The sequence below is a fragment of the Megalobrama amblycephala genome, linkage group LG16 (genome assembly GCF_018812025.1).
Source record: "Megalobrama amblycephala isolate DHTTF-2021 linkage group LG16, ASM1881202v1, whole genome shotgun sequence".
In the NCBI taxonomy this organism is placed as follows: Eukaryota; Metazoa; Chordata; class Actinopteri; order Cypriniformes; family Xenocyprididae; genus Megalobrama; species Megalobrama amblycephala.
The window spans coordinates 2,499,372-2,518,202 of NC_063059.1; the positions used below are offsets into that span (position 1 = coordinate 2,499,372).

The 18,831-nt window shown below is 39.1% G+C and overlaps 2 protein-coding genes across 5 annotated transcripts in view; both read left to right on the top strand.

Annotated features, from left to right (window-relative positions):
- The window catches only part of limk1a (LIM domain kinase 1a), a 66,972-nt gene extending 60,206 nt beyond the window's left edge, over positions 1–6,766 (top strand). For all 4 annotated transcript variants that reach the window (XM_048159719.1, XM_048159721.1, XM_048159720.1 and 1 more), the window contains one exon: positions 1,438–6,766. In XM_048159719.1, coding sequence (XP_048015676.1) covers positions 1,438–1,600 — 163 coding nt within the window. In that variant the 3' untranslated portion in view covers positions 1,601–6,766. The remainder of the gene's footprint in view (positions 1–1,437) is intronic.
- A 474-nt stretch (positions 6,767–7,240) lies between these two features.
- Positions 7,241–18,831, top strand: part of septin4b (septin 4b) — a 76,107-nt gene continuing 64,516 nt past the window's right edge. The window contains exons 1-2 of the mRNA XM_048159723.1: positions 7,241–7,427; positions 14,319–14,329. Of these exons, the coding sequence (XP_048015680.1) occupies positions 7,376–7,427; positions 14,319–14,329 (63 nt within the window). The 5' untranslated portion in view covers positions 7,241–7,375. The remainder of the gene's footprint in view (positions 7,428–14,318; positions 14,330–18,831) is intronic.

Consider the following 18,831-nt stretch of genomic DNA (forward strand, 5'->3'; position numbering starts at 1 on the left):
GTATTATTTTTATTTTTATTTATTATTTTATTATTTTATATTTAATTATTATTATTATTATTATTATTATTATTATTATTATTAATTTAAACTACTACTAATAACTTTTATTTCTTATGTTACATTTGCACAGAACATAAATATAAACAATATATAAAATCAATATAGTTTATTTTAAGCAATTACTGTTTTAACAAATCTATAATAATAATAATAATAATAATAATATTACTATTATTTTAAACTACTACTAATAAAAGTAATTATTTATTTGTGACATTCGCACAGAACAAAAATATAAACAATATCGTTTATTTTAAGCAATTGCTGTTGTTTTAACAAATCTAAAATAATAATAATAATTATTATTATTATTATTAATAATAATAATTATTATTATTATTATTATTTTATTTTAAACTACTACTAATACAATATTTATTTACATGTCATATTTGTACGGACATAAATATAAACAATATATAAAAAACAATATAGTTTATTTTAAGCAATTACTGTTGTTTTAACAAATCTAAAATTTAAATAATAATAATAATAATAATAATAATAATAATAATTATTATTATTATTATTATTATTATTATTATTATTATTTATTTATTTATTTATTTTAATCTACTACTAATAAAAATAATATTTATTCCTTTAGATTTAACAAATCTAAATTAATAATATTATTATTATATAATACTACTACTACTACTACTACTAATATAATAATTTTTATTATATGACACATTTGTACAGAACATAAATATAAACAATATATAAAAACAATATAGTTTATTTTAAGCAATTGTTGTTTTAACAAATCTAAAATAATAATAGTAATAATAATATTTATTATTATTTATTTTAATCTACTAATAAAATAATATTATTCCTTTTTTCCTTTTTTAACAAGTCTAAATTAATAATAATTATAATAATAATAATTATAATTATAATTATTATTATTATATACTAACAATAAAATAATTTTTATTTATTAAATGACACATTTGTATAGAACATAAATATAAACAATATATAAAAACAATATAGTTTATTTTAAGCAGTACCTGTTGTTTTAACAAATCTAAAATAATAATAGTAATAGTAATAATAATATTTATTATTATTATTATTATTATTATTATTACACTAATACAAATAATAATATTTATTTATGTATTTATTTATTTTTTAATTTATTTATTTAATGCCTAGTATTCACTGTGGACACCTTAGTAATTTCCTGATACACATATATAGCTGCATTCTGCGGCATACTAAATTAAAGCAAAGGGGAACAGTATTACTGTAATTATATTATAGATAAGAGTGATTTGAACTATAAATTCATCAAGACAAACTCTGAATGTTGACCTGTTGTAATGTTTGGCTTGTCCTGAGATGCGTGTTCTTCTGCCGCAGGCCTGCGTTTGTGAAGCTGGAGTCGTGGCTGGAGAACCTGAAGATGCATCTGGAGATGGGCCTGCATCTGGTCTCAGAGCTCGAGCTCATTCATCAAGACTTCTGTCAGAAACACTCGAGCAGCAAGAACGGGCTTCACACGCACCCAGAGCAGCCCGAGTGACACCGCTGACGGAGGGCAAACCTCCTCCCGCTGAGCAGATCTACTGGAGGACGACGGAGACGCTCCATCACTGGACGTCTGCTGTCGGTGGTCCGCGGGCCTGAAGACTCCATGTTTCTGGAAATCCAAGCATCAAATGACACCTGCAACATAACGTCACGCCACTGTCCGAAAGGCTTCGGCCAGGACAGATGATTCCAGTTTGAAAACATCACCTCACAAGCACCGTTTCGTCAGTCATAATGCATGTCTGTTGTGGCTTATCGTGTGATGTTCTTCGTACGGTACTGATGGTGCGTTCACGTCTCGTCCAAATGACCATAAATGCAAGTACGAAGCTCTGACTCGCCCTGCTTCAGTTAAAGGCCGTGTTTTGGTACTTCTGGTAATGAGACCTGAACGCACGTGTGTTCGGCGCATCCTGTCCTCGTGTTCATCTTCACACATCAAGTGTCACTAATATTCCTCATGTCAGCCATTTCCTGCACTGTAAATAGAGTTATAGTACATATTGTAAATGTTTGACATATTGTATATGTGCAGACATTATTTTTTGTATAATGATTCCGCGTTGGCGTACTTTTCACGAGAGCACCAGGAATCAACTTTACAGTGGATTCCTGTCCGTGTTGAACACGTAAAAAACATGATACATGTGAACTGTGGGCTTTCTCTTCCTCTATTGTGTGTCCCAGTTCAGCCCTATGGGTCGAATTAACTCATTTGCTGTCCTCTTTTACCCCAAAATCCAATATATATATATATATACACAGGGCTTGACATTAACACCGCCAAATGCTTGTGTATTTCTTTGGCGGGTTGAGTTTTATATATAATATATACATTTTTCAATTGTAGTCTTTTAAAAAGGCGTCTAGTGTTGGGCAATGTAGTGTTGTCAAAAATATCGATACTGAAATATCTTAAATGCTTCCAATATTCATTTCCTGCAGAAAAGACACACAATACCAGCTGCTCTCTCTCATCTCTGCTCTCCTCACTCACTCGTTTCATTTGTTCCGGATGAATATTTTTGTTGTTTCAGAGTTTGAATTTTGGTGTGGGATTGCGTGTATTGCGCATAATTTTTCTCATTCCCGCAGAATTTGTTCTCGCATCCAAAGTGCGCACACCTCTCAGTGCTAAATTGTGTTCTCTTCCGCTGCTTATTGCTCTTAAACAGTCAAAAACACACAAAATAATGTCAAAATGCCGGTCTTGGCGAGTATTCATGTAAACACAGTCAGTTTTAGTTGAATGTAAACAGTTGAGAAAGAAAACGCATGTGTAACAGTATAATGGATCAGTGCGTCAGGTCTTAAAGTGACAGCAGCCTAATAAACCTGCTGAAAAATTATGAGATAATATTATAAATATCTATATGACAGTTTTCCCCCATGGTATTGATGTCAAAATTGTAACCACTAGCCACAGTGACTGAGCAAAAATTTTAATGTCAAGCCCTGTATATATACACATGTAAAGAAAATTAAGCTTTTTTTTTTTTAATAATTATTTATTTAAATTGTAAAGTAAATGTATATCACGTTAGTATGTGTTGAAATGAATGTAATTTAATGGTGATTTACATAGAAAATCTCAAATCTTCACAGGTTTCTTTTGTAATCTTGAATTCCTTGAATCTCTTTCTTTTGATTTCGGGGTGAAAGACGCTGCAGATTTCCTGTGCTTTACGGTGAATCTCAGCCAAACGAAGCGCTCGTCTGATCTGGGTACAGTTTGTTCTCAGGCTTGTGTTTTGGAAAGACAGAGCCTGGTTTTAGACCCACACGCGGGACGGTGGGTCTCAGGGTCCTTCAACACAGGTGATCTGTGAGTTTACACAACACTGCTGGTGTAAATATCTTCCAGAAAGGCTTCTCTCGATGTTTCCTCCTCCTGGCGTCACGCTGCATGCGTCACTGGCTCGGCGTGACGTCCTCCGCTACCAGTCCAGCTATTCTCATAACGGTGAACAAATAATATTATAAAAACACACAGGAGGATCGCCAGGAAAGCACGTGTACAGACTGAAAAAACAAAGACTAAAAAAGTAAAAACACAGCCTCTTCTTGTCTCTTTTGGAATAGAACCACTATTTTCTCTTTTATATAAGATGTTTAAATGATTTCATTTGCACTATGGAAGAAAGCGGCTGCCGCTCGAGCCTTTTGGTTTCTTTGTCTTGTTTGGTTGGTGATTGTATGAATGCACGTCACTGATGGAGCCTTTTGTGACGTTTGGCCCCTGATGCCGCGTCTCCTGAGCAGCACGTGCGTAACGGACTCAGAAAACATGTGACCTGTGACCCCCGTTTAGTTAATTCATCAACATATTGAGTATCTCAATCACAGGCTGTCGCTGAAGTCAACATGAAGCAGCATCTGCACTGTCAAACTTGGCATTAACCAGAATGAAATGACTCTGTTTGCGATCTTTACGATTGTCCAAATAGATCCAGGGTGTCCAGTCCTGCTCCTGGAGCAGAGTTCAGCTCCAACCCCAATTAAACACACCTGAACAGCTAATCAAGGTCTTCAGGATCACTAGAATCAGATGGTCTTATTAGGGTGTGTTCACACTTGGCAGGTTGGGTAAAACGAACCCTGGTGCGATTGCTCTGTTAGTGCAAATACTAGTGTCCGAACCCTGGTGCGCACTGAAGATCCCTGAAAAGATGGGTCTGGGTTAGTGTTGTCAAAATACAGACTTAGATATTAAGTCGGTACTGCAGTTTTAAAAATATGACGCTTTGAGCGCTGTTGAGTGGATTCGTAAACACCTCTGATTGGCCATTGAGTTCATACACTCATCAGATATGTCTGTGATTGGCTACAATGATCAATGCACGGGAGCATCTGTGTGAGCGCTCTGTGAAGAGCGTCAAAGATGTCTATTTACATGTTTTTGAAGCGTTGATCATGGTAGCCAATCACAGGCATATCTGTTGAGTGTGTGAACTCAGTGGCCAATCAGAGGTGTGTTCATGAATCCTCTCAACTGCACTCAAAGCATCACATTTTTAAAATTTCAGTACCGACTTGGTATCAAAGTCGGTACTTTTGACAACACTAGTCTGGGTCCGCTTCCAAATGAAATCTGGTGCGGTTCGAATGAAATGTGAACGCAACATGGACCAAAGACATCTAAACGAACCAAAAACAAGAAGTGATGTCACAAGATGCATGCCTAAAAAGGATGGAAAGCTCAAGCTTATCTGTTTTTTTTCTCGTCATAGTTGTGATGTTGCCCATCACAGTTCGGTACAGGCAGAAACGCGTCTCCTCACAGCAGATCTTCGTTTGTGTGTGACGGAGGGATTCCTGCCGCTGTTTTGACTCCTTTTAGCCCAGCACACCGCATTGTTTGCAAAATATACGTCATAAAAGCCGTTTCTTTTTGTTTTGTATCTTTAGGTTCGGTGTTAAAAATGAGTGTGAACGCTAAGCGAACCAGGACTGAATGTAACGTTTTCTTTTTTTTGGCCCAAACCAAATAGAACCGAACTACAAGTGTAAACACACCCTTATTAAGAGATACAAGGCTCTACAATTAGGGTCCGTTTACACAAAACCGTTTTTATGTGTTTTGGCCGTTCATTTACACCACAGTGGCGTTTTGGGGGCCTGAAAACACAAACGTGTTTTAAAGTGCAAGTGTTTCTATGTCTATAGGCGCATAGTTTTTCTTTACAAAGTCACATCGCCACCTACTGGCCTGGCTTGAGTAATACAGCGATTTAATTCGTTTTCGTGGATCCATGTGAACGGGGATCGTTGTCGACTGTACGTGAAAAACGCAAAGGAAAAGCTTTTCCGTTTTAGTACGTCGTTGTTGTGTAAACATACCATTAGAGAAAGCGTAACGGCCAACTTGGATCACGTGTGCCTTGATAACCAATCACGTTACAGCCTTGACGTCATTGAATTTCTAGCGAATACCGTAGATATGAATGAGAAGTGTCCAAACTATGATCGTGAATTCTCTCATAGAACAGCATTTTTTTTGGTGTAAACTCTATTCAATACAAATATTTACAGGGAAACATGTTAAAGATTAGCCGAAAGGCTGTCGATTCACTGAACGATAAGCTGTTTTCCCACAAGAGCAGCGTACTGACGCTTCTCCTCCATTGACATCCATTCAAAAAATCACCCTCTGGTCTCCTTCCCTCTGTACTGCATCATTTTTTTTGCTAATCGTGGACGCTTGCCTTAAAGAACTCTTCAGGAAAGGAGCAGGATTGGACACCCCTGAAATAGACATTTGGCTATTGGTTAATATGAACCGGTATCCTGCACGACCTAGTCGATGAAAAGCCATTTTAGAGTTACTACATTATGATAAAGTCAAACACTGTTCTTCGAAATATCATGCACGAGACTGCCTTGGTTTATTAAGATAGTAAATAGGGTCAATTTTGATTTCATGTTGACTTTAAGCCCTGATGACCTGATATCAATACTAATAAAAAGCCATATTGCTATGTAAGCCATTATACTCAATTGATTACGAGTCCATTGCATTGATCGAAAATGGACTTGAGCCAAAAACGACAGTGCTTCAGGTGATTTGCGAGGTGTCGATCTGCTGCTCAGGCGTCCGGCGCGGCGGCCTCACTGCTGCCTACTGAGAGTCCTGTAGCATGACCACCACCTTCATCTTCAGACAGAAAGAGCACTTAAATGATGTAGTCTAGCTTGTAATGCTTCTAGAAGTCCAGCTCAGGGTCCCGCCTCTGGTGTATCTGTACATGCATGGCATCAGTCAAACGACTCAACGGCATCAATGAGAAAGTGTTCAAAGGTACCGTTCACCGATCTGGTGCGGACGTGAGCGAATGCTGCAGAAACGATGGCTTTACCTCTCGACATTGCTGTGCCTTTGTTTTACGCTAGCCTTGCCAACGACTTTTAGTGTGTTTTGAGCCGGATGAGTTTATGTCATCGCTTACCTGTTTCAATGAGTTTTCCCTTTTTGTTCTGAGATGTATTTATATTTTCCTTTATAGTTTCCTTTGTCCAGTTTGATATCTGTTAGTTTAATGGTTTCCTGTAATTTAATGTTTTTACTGAAGCTGTGAAAATGACTCTGCACTTTAAACGCACTGGCCGTGAACGAGGCGACTGTAATTCAGGACAGAATAAACTGACGCTCCTGATGTTACGCCGCTGTCTCTCGACTCATCATTGCTGCTGTGTTCAGGTGTGTCACGCTCCATTCCTGACATGCCAGCTGTAACCGCTTTCACTCAATGCTTTTGTGTTCACAATTATGTATTCAGCTTATGACTTTGTGATCACAATGACTCACAGATGAAACAGTGACCGTTCATCATGTCATTCATTCATTAGTGTGAAGAGCCTGACAGACAACAGAGGTCATTTACAGACATTTCCATTGGCAAAAACAACCGGTTTATCAGGGAAATGCTTGTGAAAGGGTAAATTATAGATGTTTTTTTGGTTTCAATTAACACTGACATCATGTTATATTATTATATTTGTAACAAACCTAAACAACACCTGGTGTCACAAGATTATGTTGATGATATGAAAGCGTGGGATGTGTTTGGCTCGCCCATGTGCGATTGTTTTGATGGTGCGTGACGTCAGCGGGGTAGGGAGGGCGTTACGTCACGGCGGCGTGGAGCCGCATTTAAAGCGCTCAGGGATGCGCTGATGCAGTGAGTCGCTCCGCACTGCACTGAACGCTCGCGCTGGATTTCTCAAAACACTGAGGAGTATCTAGGAAGGGGCTTTCGGATTTAGAGCGATGGAAAACTCGACTGTCAACAGCCGGTTCAGGACTGTGCTCTTCGGCCACGGTGAGTGACGCTCTGCGCAGCGACATGCGCGACAAAACGCCTTTCTGTCATATTAAACTCACTGCGCGCGTGTTATTGTATCGCATTCCTGCGTGGCGCTTCTCGCTATCAAACACTGCGCATGTGTAAACAAACACAGTGACTGCGCTGAAGCTTGTGTCTGTCCTCCTCACGGTCCTGTGTTTAACAGATGCTCTTATGCAGAGACACTTAAAATATACATATAAACCTAACTGATACCAAGAGAAGCTGAACAAACCAAAACTCAAGAACTAGTCTGGTGCATTTACTGGAGCGTTTCTCGTGCATTACAAAAGAAGCATGAAGTGTTTGTAAGCCCAATTTGATCGTAGAACAATTGCCACCAATGGTCTCTGCGATCAACTTAGGTGTACGATGCTTTTGGGAAACGCAGACCAACTCGGTGTTGGTTTGTGCTCATACACCTACAGTACAATAGCATGAGCTCCATCCCTGTCAAAGCAGATGCATATGAAGTCCCTTGACTGTGTCAGCTGTCACCAAATGCTGCTAGTCAAGTGATGAGAGACTAATTACCCAAGTTACACACAGTAGCGACTGCATTCACAATATAGCAGGGCCTCAAGCGCAGGTTTTCTTTTTTTGACCAAATTTCTCCTCCAGGAGCTGCTGTCAACACTGTCACATTCGTCTTGCAATACATTATCAACCATCCTACTGAGCTACCACCTAGAAACCAGTCAAAAAAAAGTCAATGCTGTTTATCAACACCCTAACAACCAGTCAAAAAAGTCAATACTGCTTAGCAACAACCTAGTAACCTGTCAGAAAAAGTCAGTACTGCTTATCAACAACCTAACGGCCAGTCAAAAAAGTCAATACTGCTTATCAACACCCTAACAACCAGTCAAAAAAGTCAATACTGCTTAGCAACACCCTAGTAACCAGTCAGAAAAAGTAAATACTGCTTATCAACACCCTAACAACCAGTCAAAAAAGCAAATACTGCTTAGCAACAACCTGGTAACCAGTCAGAAAAAGTCAGTATTGCTTATCAACACCCTAACAACCAGTCAAAAAAGTCAATACTGCTTAGCAACACCCTAGTAACCAGTCAGAAAAAGTCAATACTGCTTACCAACAAGCTAACAACCAGTCAAAAAGTGTCAATACTGCTTAGCAACACCCTAACAACCAGTCAAAAAAGTCAATACTGCTTAGCTACCACCTAGAAACCAGTCAAAAAAGCCAATACTGCTTATCAACACTACAACAACCAGTCAAAAAGTGTCAATGCTGCTTATCAACACCCTAACAACCAGTCAAAAAAGTCAATACTACTTAGCTACCACCTAGAAACCAGTCAAAAAAGCCAATACTGCCTAGCAACACCCTAGCAACCAGTCAGAAAAAGTCAACACTGCTTAGCAACACCCTAACAACCAGTCAAAAAAGTCAATACTGCTTAGCAACACCCTAACAACCAGTCAAAAAAGTCAATACTGCTTAGCTACCACCAGAAAAAGTCAACACTGCTTATCAACACCCTAACAACCAGTCAAAAAAGTCAATACTGTTTATCACCACTCTAACAACCAGTCAAAAAGTGTCAATGCTGCTTATCAACACCCTAACAACCAGTCAAAAAAAGCCAATACTGCTTAGCAACACCCTAACAACCAGTCAAAAAAGTTAATACTGCTTAGCTACCACCTAGAAACCAGTCAAAAAAAGGCAATTCCGCTTAGCAACACCTTAGCAACCACTCGGAACACCGCACCTTCAAAGTTCCAGGCAAGGCAAACTTTCATATTTGAGTTGTTTTGATTTAAACAATCACTAAAAGTATGAAGGACACAAGTTTTCATTAAAACATGATTTTATTAAGCATTCCCATGCAGTTACATCCTTCCATTATACAGTATGCTGTCTTTTGGTTGCCATATGCTGAGAGTACGTACTATATTCAGTGAAGCGCTGATGAAGTATGTTCTTCAGGTATGCAAGCGTAGAGTATGAACACATTCCCAGACGCGTTTCATCAGTCATATTGCTATTGTTCTTTCATTGTGCTGTCAGATTTCTTCCTGTCATCCCCCCCCCCACCCCCCCACCCCCAATATTTTTGGCAGCTCCTCAACTCCTGTGGCGTTATGGGATAGCAAAGTGCTCACTGTTTGCACACTTCAGAAACTGGGTATAGTTTGCCCTCTGCTTCATGAATACTGTGATTCGATGTTTCTGCGTACAGTATAGTAGTTCAGTCTACGACACTTCAACTGCTTAAAGGGTCAGTTCACCCAAAAATAAAAATGATCCCATGATTTACTCACCCTCAAGCCATCCTAGGTGTATATGACTATCTTCTTTGAGTTATATTAAAAAATATTCTGGCTCTTCCAAGCTTTATAATGGCAGTGATAGGGGTTGAGATTTCAAAGCCGAAAAAAGCACATCCATCCATCATAAAAGTAATCCATACAACTCCAGAGGGTTAATAAAGGCCTTCTGAAGTGAAGTGAAGGGTTTTTAAAACTTTATAGACTTTAACCACTGACTTCCGTACGTGAGTCAGTTCTGGCAGAAGAGTGAACTTTGACCTGACGCATGACATATTGATGAACACAGAAACACAGAGGATAAAGCAAAACAAAACACCGGTCATTAATTAGTCTAAAACAAGAATATTTAAAGAGAAATGTGGGAGGAGCTTGAGTTTGTTGTCCAGCTCTAGAGGCGTCTACTCTCACCTAAGCTTACGCTACTCCTAAGACATACGCCGCAACTCGTCTCTCTCGTGAATGCACGGATGGATGTTACCCAAAGCTAGTGATTCTAGTTTATAAAGTTATAAATATAGATAGATTTCTTACAAAAATGCATTGCTTAATTTCAGAAGGCCTTTATTAACCCCTTGGAGTCGTATGGATTACTTTTATGATGGATGGATGTGCTTTTTTGGGCTTCAAAATCTCGGTTACTATTCACTCCCATTATAAAGCATGGAAGAGCCAGGATATTTTTTTAATGTAGCTCCAAGTATGTTTGGCTGAAAGAAGATGGTCATATACACGTATGATGGCTTGAGGGTGAGTACAATATGGGATAATTTTCATTTTTGGGTGAACTATACCTTTAACGGCGCAGTGATATACGACATGCTTGATTTTCCCCAAACCAATTCAACACAAACTCCGTGCTGGGGAACTTTCTGTCCCTCCATAGAGATCCAACGCAACTACCACTTTCAAGGTCCAGTAATTTTGTAACACTTTATAATCTCATACTATTAATCGTTAGTTAAGCATTAGTAAATAGTTAATTCATCATTTATAAAGCATTAATAGACACGCTTGATTTTCCCCGAACCAATTCAGCACAAACTCCTCCCCACAGCCAATTCTAAAGGTTTCAATGGTCATGTCAATCACAGTGCTGACTGATTACCTACAACAAATACTAACCCCTAACCCTTGGCTGATTTGCGGTGAACTGGTTTGGACGGGAAAAATCCTGCATGACCATTAGCACAGCTAGAGCGCTGAAATGAGCGGCCAGCATCCAGGACTAGAACCACTAGAGGTGTTTTCGTGGTGGAGAGAAGGCGAAGTGGCAAGGTGATTACGTCATGATCCTGTGGAGAGAAGAGTGGAAAAAGGAAGCACACTAACTGTTGACCATCTGCACTCACGCTGCTTTAAGCTGCTCAGTTCAGCAGGATCTGATACCGCGTCCCGCTGCTCCTGTGCAAACAACATACAGTCAGTCCATCACATTTGAGTACCTGATAATAGATTACTGCCATACTACTTCAATGCATTAATGTATAGTGCACAGCATATAAGTGACTATTGACAACAGAGTGCAGTATCTCACAAGCATACTGCTGTGTGTATGTCTTTATGATTGAATAATGTTTCACACACTAGTTTGACAGCACTGAGAGTGTATTGCAGAGGATGCATTGTGCTTCTGAACAGAGTCATACAGGTCAAGTGCTGCTTATAGCAGTCAAACGTGAGGCCGTGTCGCACAACTAGTTAATGCACTAGCCCTGACAGGTAATCGATACACTTGTGATGCAACTAGTTCCCTTCATATTGGGCCTCCTTCAGGGACGAACAGGAAAACAAGTTGAAGTGCGGTTCCTCTCTGAAGTCCAGCTGAAACAACAGTCTGCGGTCAGATACCAGATCGGTTAGAGGAGCTCGCGGTGAGCATTCCTCGGCTAGTGTTTGGCGGACAGCGCTTGGAAAACACGTCTCTGCTTGGATTTAAGTCAGTGAGCTGCAGAAATACAGAAATGCGTAAAACGGTTGAGCGAGAGACGGATATAGGCGCTCTGGTTGGATTTGGCAGGAGCAGGTGACACTGGAATGCCATTACTGAACTGACGTAAAGGAATGAGCACCACATCTGAAATACTCATCATCTGACTCTGGATTCATAACACAATATAGATACGCATACAGCCCACTGCCTGCAAATACTGTATAGAATTATGTTTACAGTGATGTACTGGATTTAAAAGAGAAGCTTTTAAAGGGATCATTTGTTTACCTTTCATATAATGTTTACCTTTCTTTAGTGCACTAAAAAAAAAAAAAAAAGTTGAGCTAACTTAAAAAATAAGGTAACCTATGACACTCAACTTTTTAAGTTAACTAATTCGCTCCAATTAAAGTCAACTTAAATACTTCATCTAATGAGTAACAGGTATTCTTTTGAACTTAAAAATTCTTGTCAAGGCATCTAAAAACACTATTTGAGCCAACTTGAAAAGAAAAAACCTATCACTGTCAACCTTTTTAATTTAACTCAAATAATTTGCTCCAGTTGAGTCAACTTAAAAACTTTTGTTCATCCAGTAAGTAACATGTAGTCTTTTGAACGTAATTCTTGTCAAGGCAACTTGGAATGTTTAGCATTTAGCAATGCAAGCAGCTGCAATCCTTGTTTTTCATCTCCATGCTTGATTTTCAAAAATAAATAATTTGTTAAAGCTGCAATGCATGCGGAGAACTGGCACAACATTGTCCAATGTTAAATTGTTTGTTCAGATAACTCAATTTAGAATGTTGGGACAACTTTTGCACAATTTTTGGACAAAAAATTGAATCTAAGTCAACAAAACAACTTTTGTTAGCAACATATTTACAGTATTCTTATTTAGTTCACTCAAGACTCATCCTACTAAATAATTGTGTCCCCTGAATGTGTCTGTGAAGTTTCAGCTCAAAATACCCCATAGATTTTTTTTAATTAATTTTTTTAACCGCCTATTTTGGGGCATCATTAACTATGCACTGATTTTTTTCAGCGCGCTGCCCCTTTAATTCGCATGCTCCCTGCCACACGAGCTCTCGATTATATTACAGCGCATTTACAAAGTTCACACAGCTAATATAACCCTCAAATGGATCTTTACAAGATGTTCGTCATGCATGCTGTATGCATGCTTCGAATTATGTGAGTAAAGTATTTATTTTGATGTTTATATTTGATTCTCTATGAGTTTGAGGCTATGCTCTGTGGCTAACGGCTAATGCTACACTGTTGGAGAGATTTATAAAGAATGAAGTTGTGTTTATGAATTATACAGACTGCAAGTGTTTAATAATGAAAATAGCAACGGCTCTTGTCTCCGTGAATACAGTAAGAAACGATGGTAACTTTAATCACATTTAACGGTACATTAGCAACATGCTAACGAAACATTTAGAAAGACAATTTACAAATATCACTAAAAATATCATGATATCATGGATCATGTCAGATATTATTGCTCCATCTGCCATTTTTCGCTATTGTTCTTGCTTGCTTACCTAGTCTGATGATTCAGCTGTGCACAGATCCAGACGTTAATACTGGCTGCCCTTGTGTAATGCCTTTCATAATGTTGGGAACATGGGCTGGCATATGCAAATATTGGGGCGTACACCCCGACTGTTACGTAACAGTCGGTGTTATGTTGAGATCCGCGTGTTTTCCGGAAGTCTTTTAAACGAATGAGATTTACATAAGAAAGAAAAAGCAATGGAGTTTGAAACTCAATGTATGTCTTTTCCATGTACTGAACTCTTGTTATTCAACTATGCCGAGGTAAATTAAATTTTTGAATCAAGGGCACCTTAAAAATTTTTTACATTTTCAGTAGCGCTTTATTTTACAGTACATGCATTGTGTACTTACAGCAAACTTGCACAAGAAATAAGTAATATAAGGTAACTTACCATGGATTAAGTTTAGGTTCAGGGTTAGTACCTAGTTATTGTACTTGCCTTATGTTCATGTAGAGCAGGACTGTGATACCAGTTTTCTGTTCAAAAGTGTCATTTGAGCTGTAAAGTGCCTGCAAACGCTTTTCTATTTGTCTTGTCATTGTTGTTTGATTAAAAGTCCCTATAATCTGCCAAAAGTCTCTGGTAAGTGTTAAGAGTCCATGTGCTCAGTTTTGTTTTATCAGACAGTGTAAGCTCCAGAAGAGCATGTGTTGTGCATGTGTTCTCCATACATGAAGGTTTAACACATAAAACACAGCCTGCATAAGGTGTTTTATGGCATGGTCTGGCCGTCTGAATCTGTGAATATTTAGAAACTGTGGCGAGCTGAAACTCAAGATCCGCTGCTTCCATCACAGATGCAGTTTTCACTCTGTTGTGTCCAATATCACATGATAACAACTAACAACGAGCTCAAGCCTTTCATTTATTCCGTTTACTTCGTTATGGAGTTCAGTATGAGTTTGGGTATTCAATTTGCCATCGTATTTGCATTGTTTGTGTGCAGGTTCATTAAGGTGGTCTCTTGCTGAAATTGAAGTGTGTTGATTTGTGTTTTCTGCTCTCTTTTCTCTTTGGGTTTGTTGTGCTGTCGGATCCGTCGCTCCGGTTGAATCCTCCTCTTCAGCGGACGATGAGGTAAGCCAGCGTTCACATGTGCACATGACGAGAGTTTAATGTAACACGCCTGTCCCAGTTTCATGAGACGGGCTGAAGAGTGGCACACTATACTGCCCATACTGTGTACTGCACACTATTGTTTTTAAGTAACTAAACCAGAGCCTCAAATGCAAATGAATCTTTCTCTGAAACACCCACACTGCACAGCTTCTACTCAAACAGTGATATCAGTTAATAGAGGTTGAGTGCATTATGGGATTCGTTGTGTGGGTCATCCGTGTACAGTATTCCACACATACAGTGTGCCTCAGAGATAGTATGGTGTGTCGTTTTCTCATGCTATGAATCATGGGATAGTCATTCTTATGGTCTCTGATGAGAGTTTTCATGCTGTCAGTAAACCCAGAGCAAGTTTCTCATTCCTGCTGTTGCTCAAGAAAGGGTTTGGTCACTGGTTTCACCAAGCCTAGTTTTTCTTGTTCCAAAACATTCCTCTGGAATGCTGCTTGATGAACGGCACACTGAGCCGGAGAGACCGATGAGCCGCGGGATGAGAGAGAGGCCGGGTCACTGTTTGCTCTGACATTTAACACGAGCATTCAATATCTGATCATGTTATGAGCTGTGGTGCTCCTGTAGAGAAGGTACTGAATGGGTTGTCAGGTCTGCTTTCCCAGCATGCTCTGTGCGATTGAGCATCATGTGGCGCTGCAGCTGTGTTTGAATGTGTTGAGCTGTTGCCAAACAGAGTGTTGGTGTCAAGAGCATCTTGTTTATTTTACATGCATTCCATGCCAGCGTGTTATAATGTGTCCTGCTGCAGATGCAGAAGATGCTGTTTCAGATGTTTCTCCTAAAGCTCCAGACACAAACTCTGTTATCATAGCTATATAGCACTGAGCTATAAAATGAATCAGTTGTGTATAGCATCTCAGATCATCTGCGCCTGGAAGAGTTTAATGTTTGAGGTTGACTTTTGATGGACGTTTGACATTGGCAAACTCTTGATGTCTTCTGAAACTTCAGAAGTGAGATTCTTGAGGGATTCTTCTCAACAGGCTTCTCAAATATTCCTGTTTTCTCTCCATTTCATCTCCTTGATGTTTAGAAGAAGCAATTAAGCTGTTAAACAGTTTTGTGATTTTTCTTTCCTATGTTGTTGTTGTTGTTGTTGTTGTTGTTGTTGATGTCTCATTGATTTCTGCTCCCATATAAAAGCAAAGATGGAAACACTCCCTGACCCCTGAAAAATATAATTTGTTGATTGTGTGGAAGTGTACCACAGAAGAAAGATGAAACAACATGAAGATGAATAAATCATGACAGAGTTTTAATTTCTGTCTGAATTCTCTTTTTTAGAAACTACAAATGAAGCTCATATTCCTTCAGTGCATTTTCAATTGTACTTCTAACAGATGATCCACAGAGTATGAAAATGGATGTTATGAATTCTCTCTGTTGTGTTGGTGTCTAAAAGACTGACGGTGGCACAGTGGCTCCTCACAGCACGGAGGTCCCTGGTTCGAGTCCCGACTGAGCTTGAGCTTGGAGTGTGGAGTTTGCATGTTCTCCCTGTGTCTATTTGGGTTTAATCCAGGTTTCCCCACAATCCAAAAACATGCAGTGAAGGTGAATGGGAGACACTAAATTGTCCAGAGGTGTGTATGTGTGTGTGTGTGTGTGTGTGTGAGTCCCAGGCCATGTAATGGAGAGGGTTGGTGAAAGATCTGGCAACCTACCCCGGAAAAATCATTGGACAGTCTCTCACGTATGGTCCATAGAATCACCAAGGCCCTGATTTCACCAGGTATTAAGATGCAGTTTGGTCGATCAGATCACAGGTGGACGACACTAAATACAGGTGTAAACAGGGTCTAAAATGTATTGAGCTTATCCACTTTCAACCACTTCCAGAGGCTGTCGAGAGCGCATTCAGCCGGATTGCTTCCGTGGTGTAGACGCTCATGTGGTCGAATGTGTTCAAACAGACACTAAAGACGCCTACTCTCCACCGGACTGACCTAACTCGTAAACATTATGGAGCGCACTAGCTAGACAGGATTTAAACTTTGTCAGCTGAAGACCCAAGTTTGGTTTGAAGATGAAAAATGTACCAATCACAATGTTCTCTCACCATCCCTGATTTCTAACACACACTCACAGCGTTCGGCAGAGCAGAAATGAAAGCTGATGCTCTCCGTATGTTTTTCCGTCATCTCTGATTGCATTCATATGTAAAGTCAAGTCATCTTCATTTATATAGCAGCTTCACAGTGATAACTAGGGGCCAGTTGTTCAAAAGTAATCTGATCGGATTTCGGCCATCGGATTGGATCAAATCTTGAAAATGGGTTGTTCAAAAGGAAAAAGGGATTCTGAAATCAGATTAGATCACGGAATCCAATCCTAGTTTTAATCTGGATCAAACCTTCAGTTTGTGTTGTTCAAAACTTGTCAATATAAATTAGAAGTAGACATTAACCTACATATTTAGCCTTTCGGTAACCTACTGTAAAGTTAAAAAGAGATTTTGATGCCATAAAACAATCCCCAAACAGCTGCAAATATCCAACAAAAATATTATATTTAATTCAAAATCCATATTCTCTCTATCATCATGTCCCTTTAAGGGCTCCGTAGAGCACTGGCAATCCAGATTTGGTCATCTGGAAATGTGTGTATCTGGATCATGGTGATCCAATCCAATTTTTCTTTGAAAAACCAGCACAAAAGTAAGATGGATTACCTGATCCTGGATAGCAAAACATGGGATTTCCAAATCCAGATCATTCTGATCCAGATTCAACTTTTTGAACAACTGGCCCAGGAAAATTAAAGGACAGAGATTGTTTTGGCTTCACAGGAGCTCTAGGAAAAAGTTATTATCGAGCTAAAGTAAGTTTTTGATTGAATCATTTCCATTGTAAAAATCGTTAATTATTAACTTAAATGGCACCTTTTTAACAGAGTTAAATTGTGTGAGCTTATTTCATCCATTAGATCGAAAGATCTGAAAAAGCCCTTACATTTACCCACCCTTAGACCCTTCCCTCAAAGAAATCAGGACAGAAGTGGTTGAAAGTAGACAAAAAGAGACGGATTAAAACACAAGGTGTAAACAGGAATGTGTCATCTACTTGTGATCCGATCAACCACAACGCATCTTAATACCAGATGTAAACAGGGCCTAAGAGTTGGATATGACAGATATGGTTAATGAATGAATGAAAAGACTGACAGCAGTTTTAGATATACTGGCTGGAATCACAACCCACCATAAACCAGCCGAACCCACTGATGACAAACCACTTTACAATAACATGCTATTTGTAGCATCCGCGGTTTAGCACCAACTCTTGGATGGTCTGTGTTGGGTGTGGTGGAGATCTCTGCTGCTTCTGCTGCAATAAACGCAGAAAAAAGTCCCAAATGCCACGACTGCGCCAAAGCCAACTCTGAGGCTGTGATGTCATCTCATCCAGTTTCAGACCTGCAGACGGCTTCTAACCGCAGATATCTGTGTGTATGTGACGCCTGCAGTCTAAAATGTGTGCTTCCAGGCTATATTTGGACTTTATTTGGCCTTAAACAGGGCCGTTTGCTTGCATACATGTCTAGTTGTACATTTGTGTCTTTCTCTGTCCTTCAGTGTTCTCAGTTTAGTGTTCCAGTGGGTGTGTTGGAAACACCCATCAGTCCCGCCCAGAACCTCTCCAACCTGTGCACCCAGTAACACCACGGCTTTAAATATAATTTCAACAAAAGCAGCTGTAGTTCAGGCTTTATGAGCGATGAGTGACGTCATGTCTGATGCCGTCTCTCAGCCTCCTGAAGACTTTCACTTTACTTGTCTATCATCTACATTTCCTCCAAACGCAGTGAAACACTGTTTCCTAACCAAGTAAATTGGCCCTTTATGATAGAGTAAAATTACATTATTTGATATTTCTTGACAGCATTATAAAAGCCAGCGGTTACTGGAGTAGACCATCTATAGGCCTGCGGATGCTTAGGATGATAGAACGATTTTGATAGTTATTGGATTATGACTGCAGAGAAAATGTTCTGGTTACAAAATCTTTGTTTATGTGTGTAAAGATGATTCATTACAGATGGGTGCATGCATATATTTGTTCTAATGTTGTAAATTAAGGGAGTGTGTGTTTGTGTCAGACATTCCTACACGTCAAACTTACATAAAAATTCTCTCCTGCTCACTCACTCACTTAGACTTTATGTAGGGTGTAACAGGGTCACTTAGTTATTCAGGTTCTGACAGCAGTAGTCTGAGATTTGTGCTGAATAAGATATTTTTGTTGCTGTTGTTTTTGTAAATGTAGACATTTAGAACGTTTTTTTAAAAGATATAATATAAGTCTAAGGTGTCCCCTGAATGTGTCTGTGAAGTTTCAGCTCAAAATACCCCATAGATTTTTTTTAATTAATTTTTTTAACTGCCTATTTTGGGGCATCATTAAATATGCGCCGATTTAGGCTGTGGCCCCTTTAAATTCTCGAGC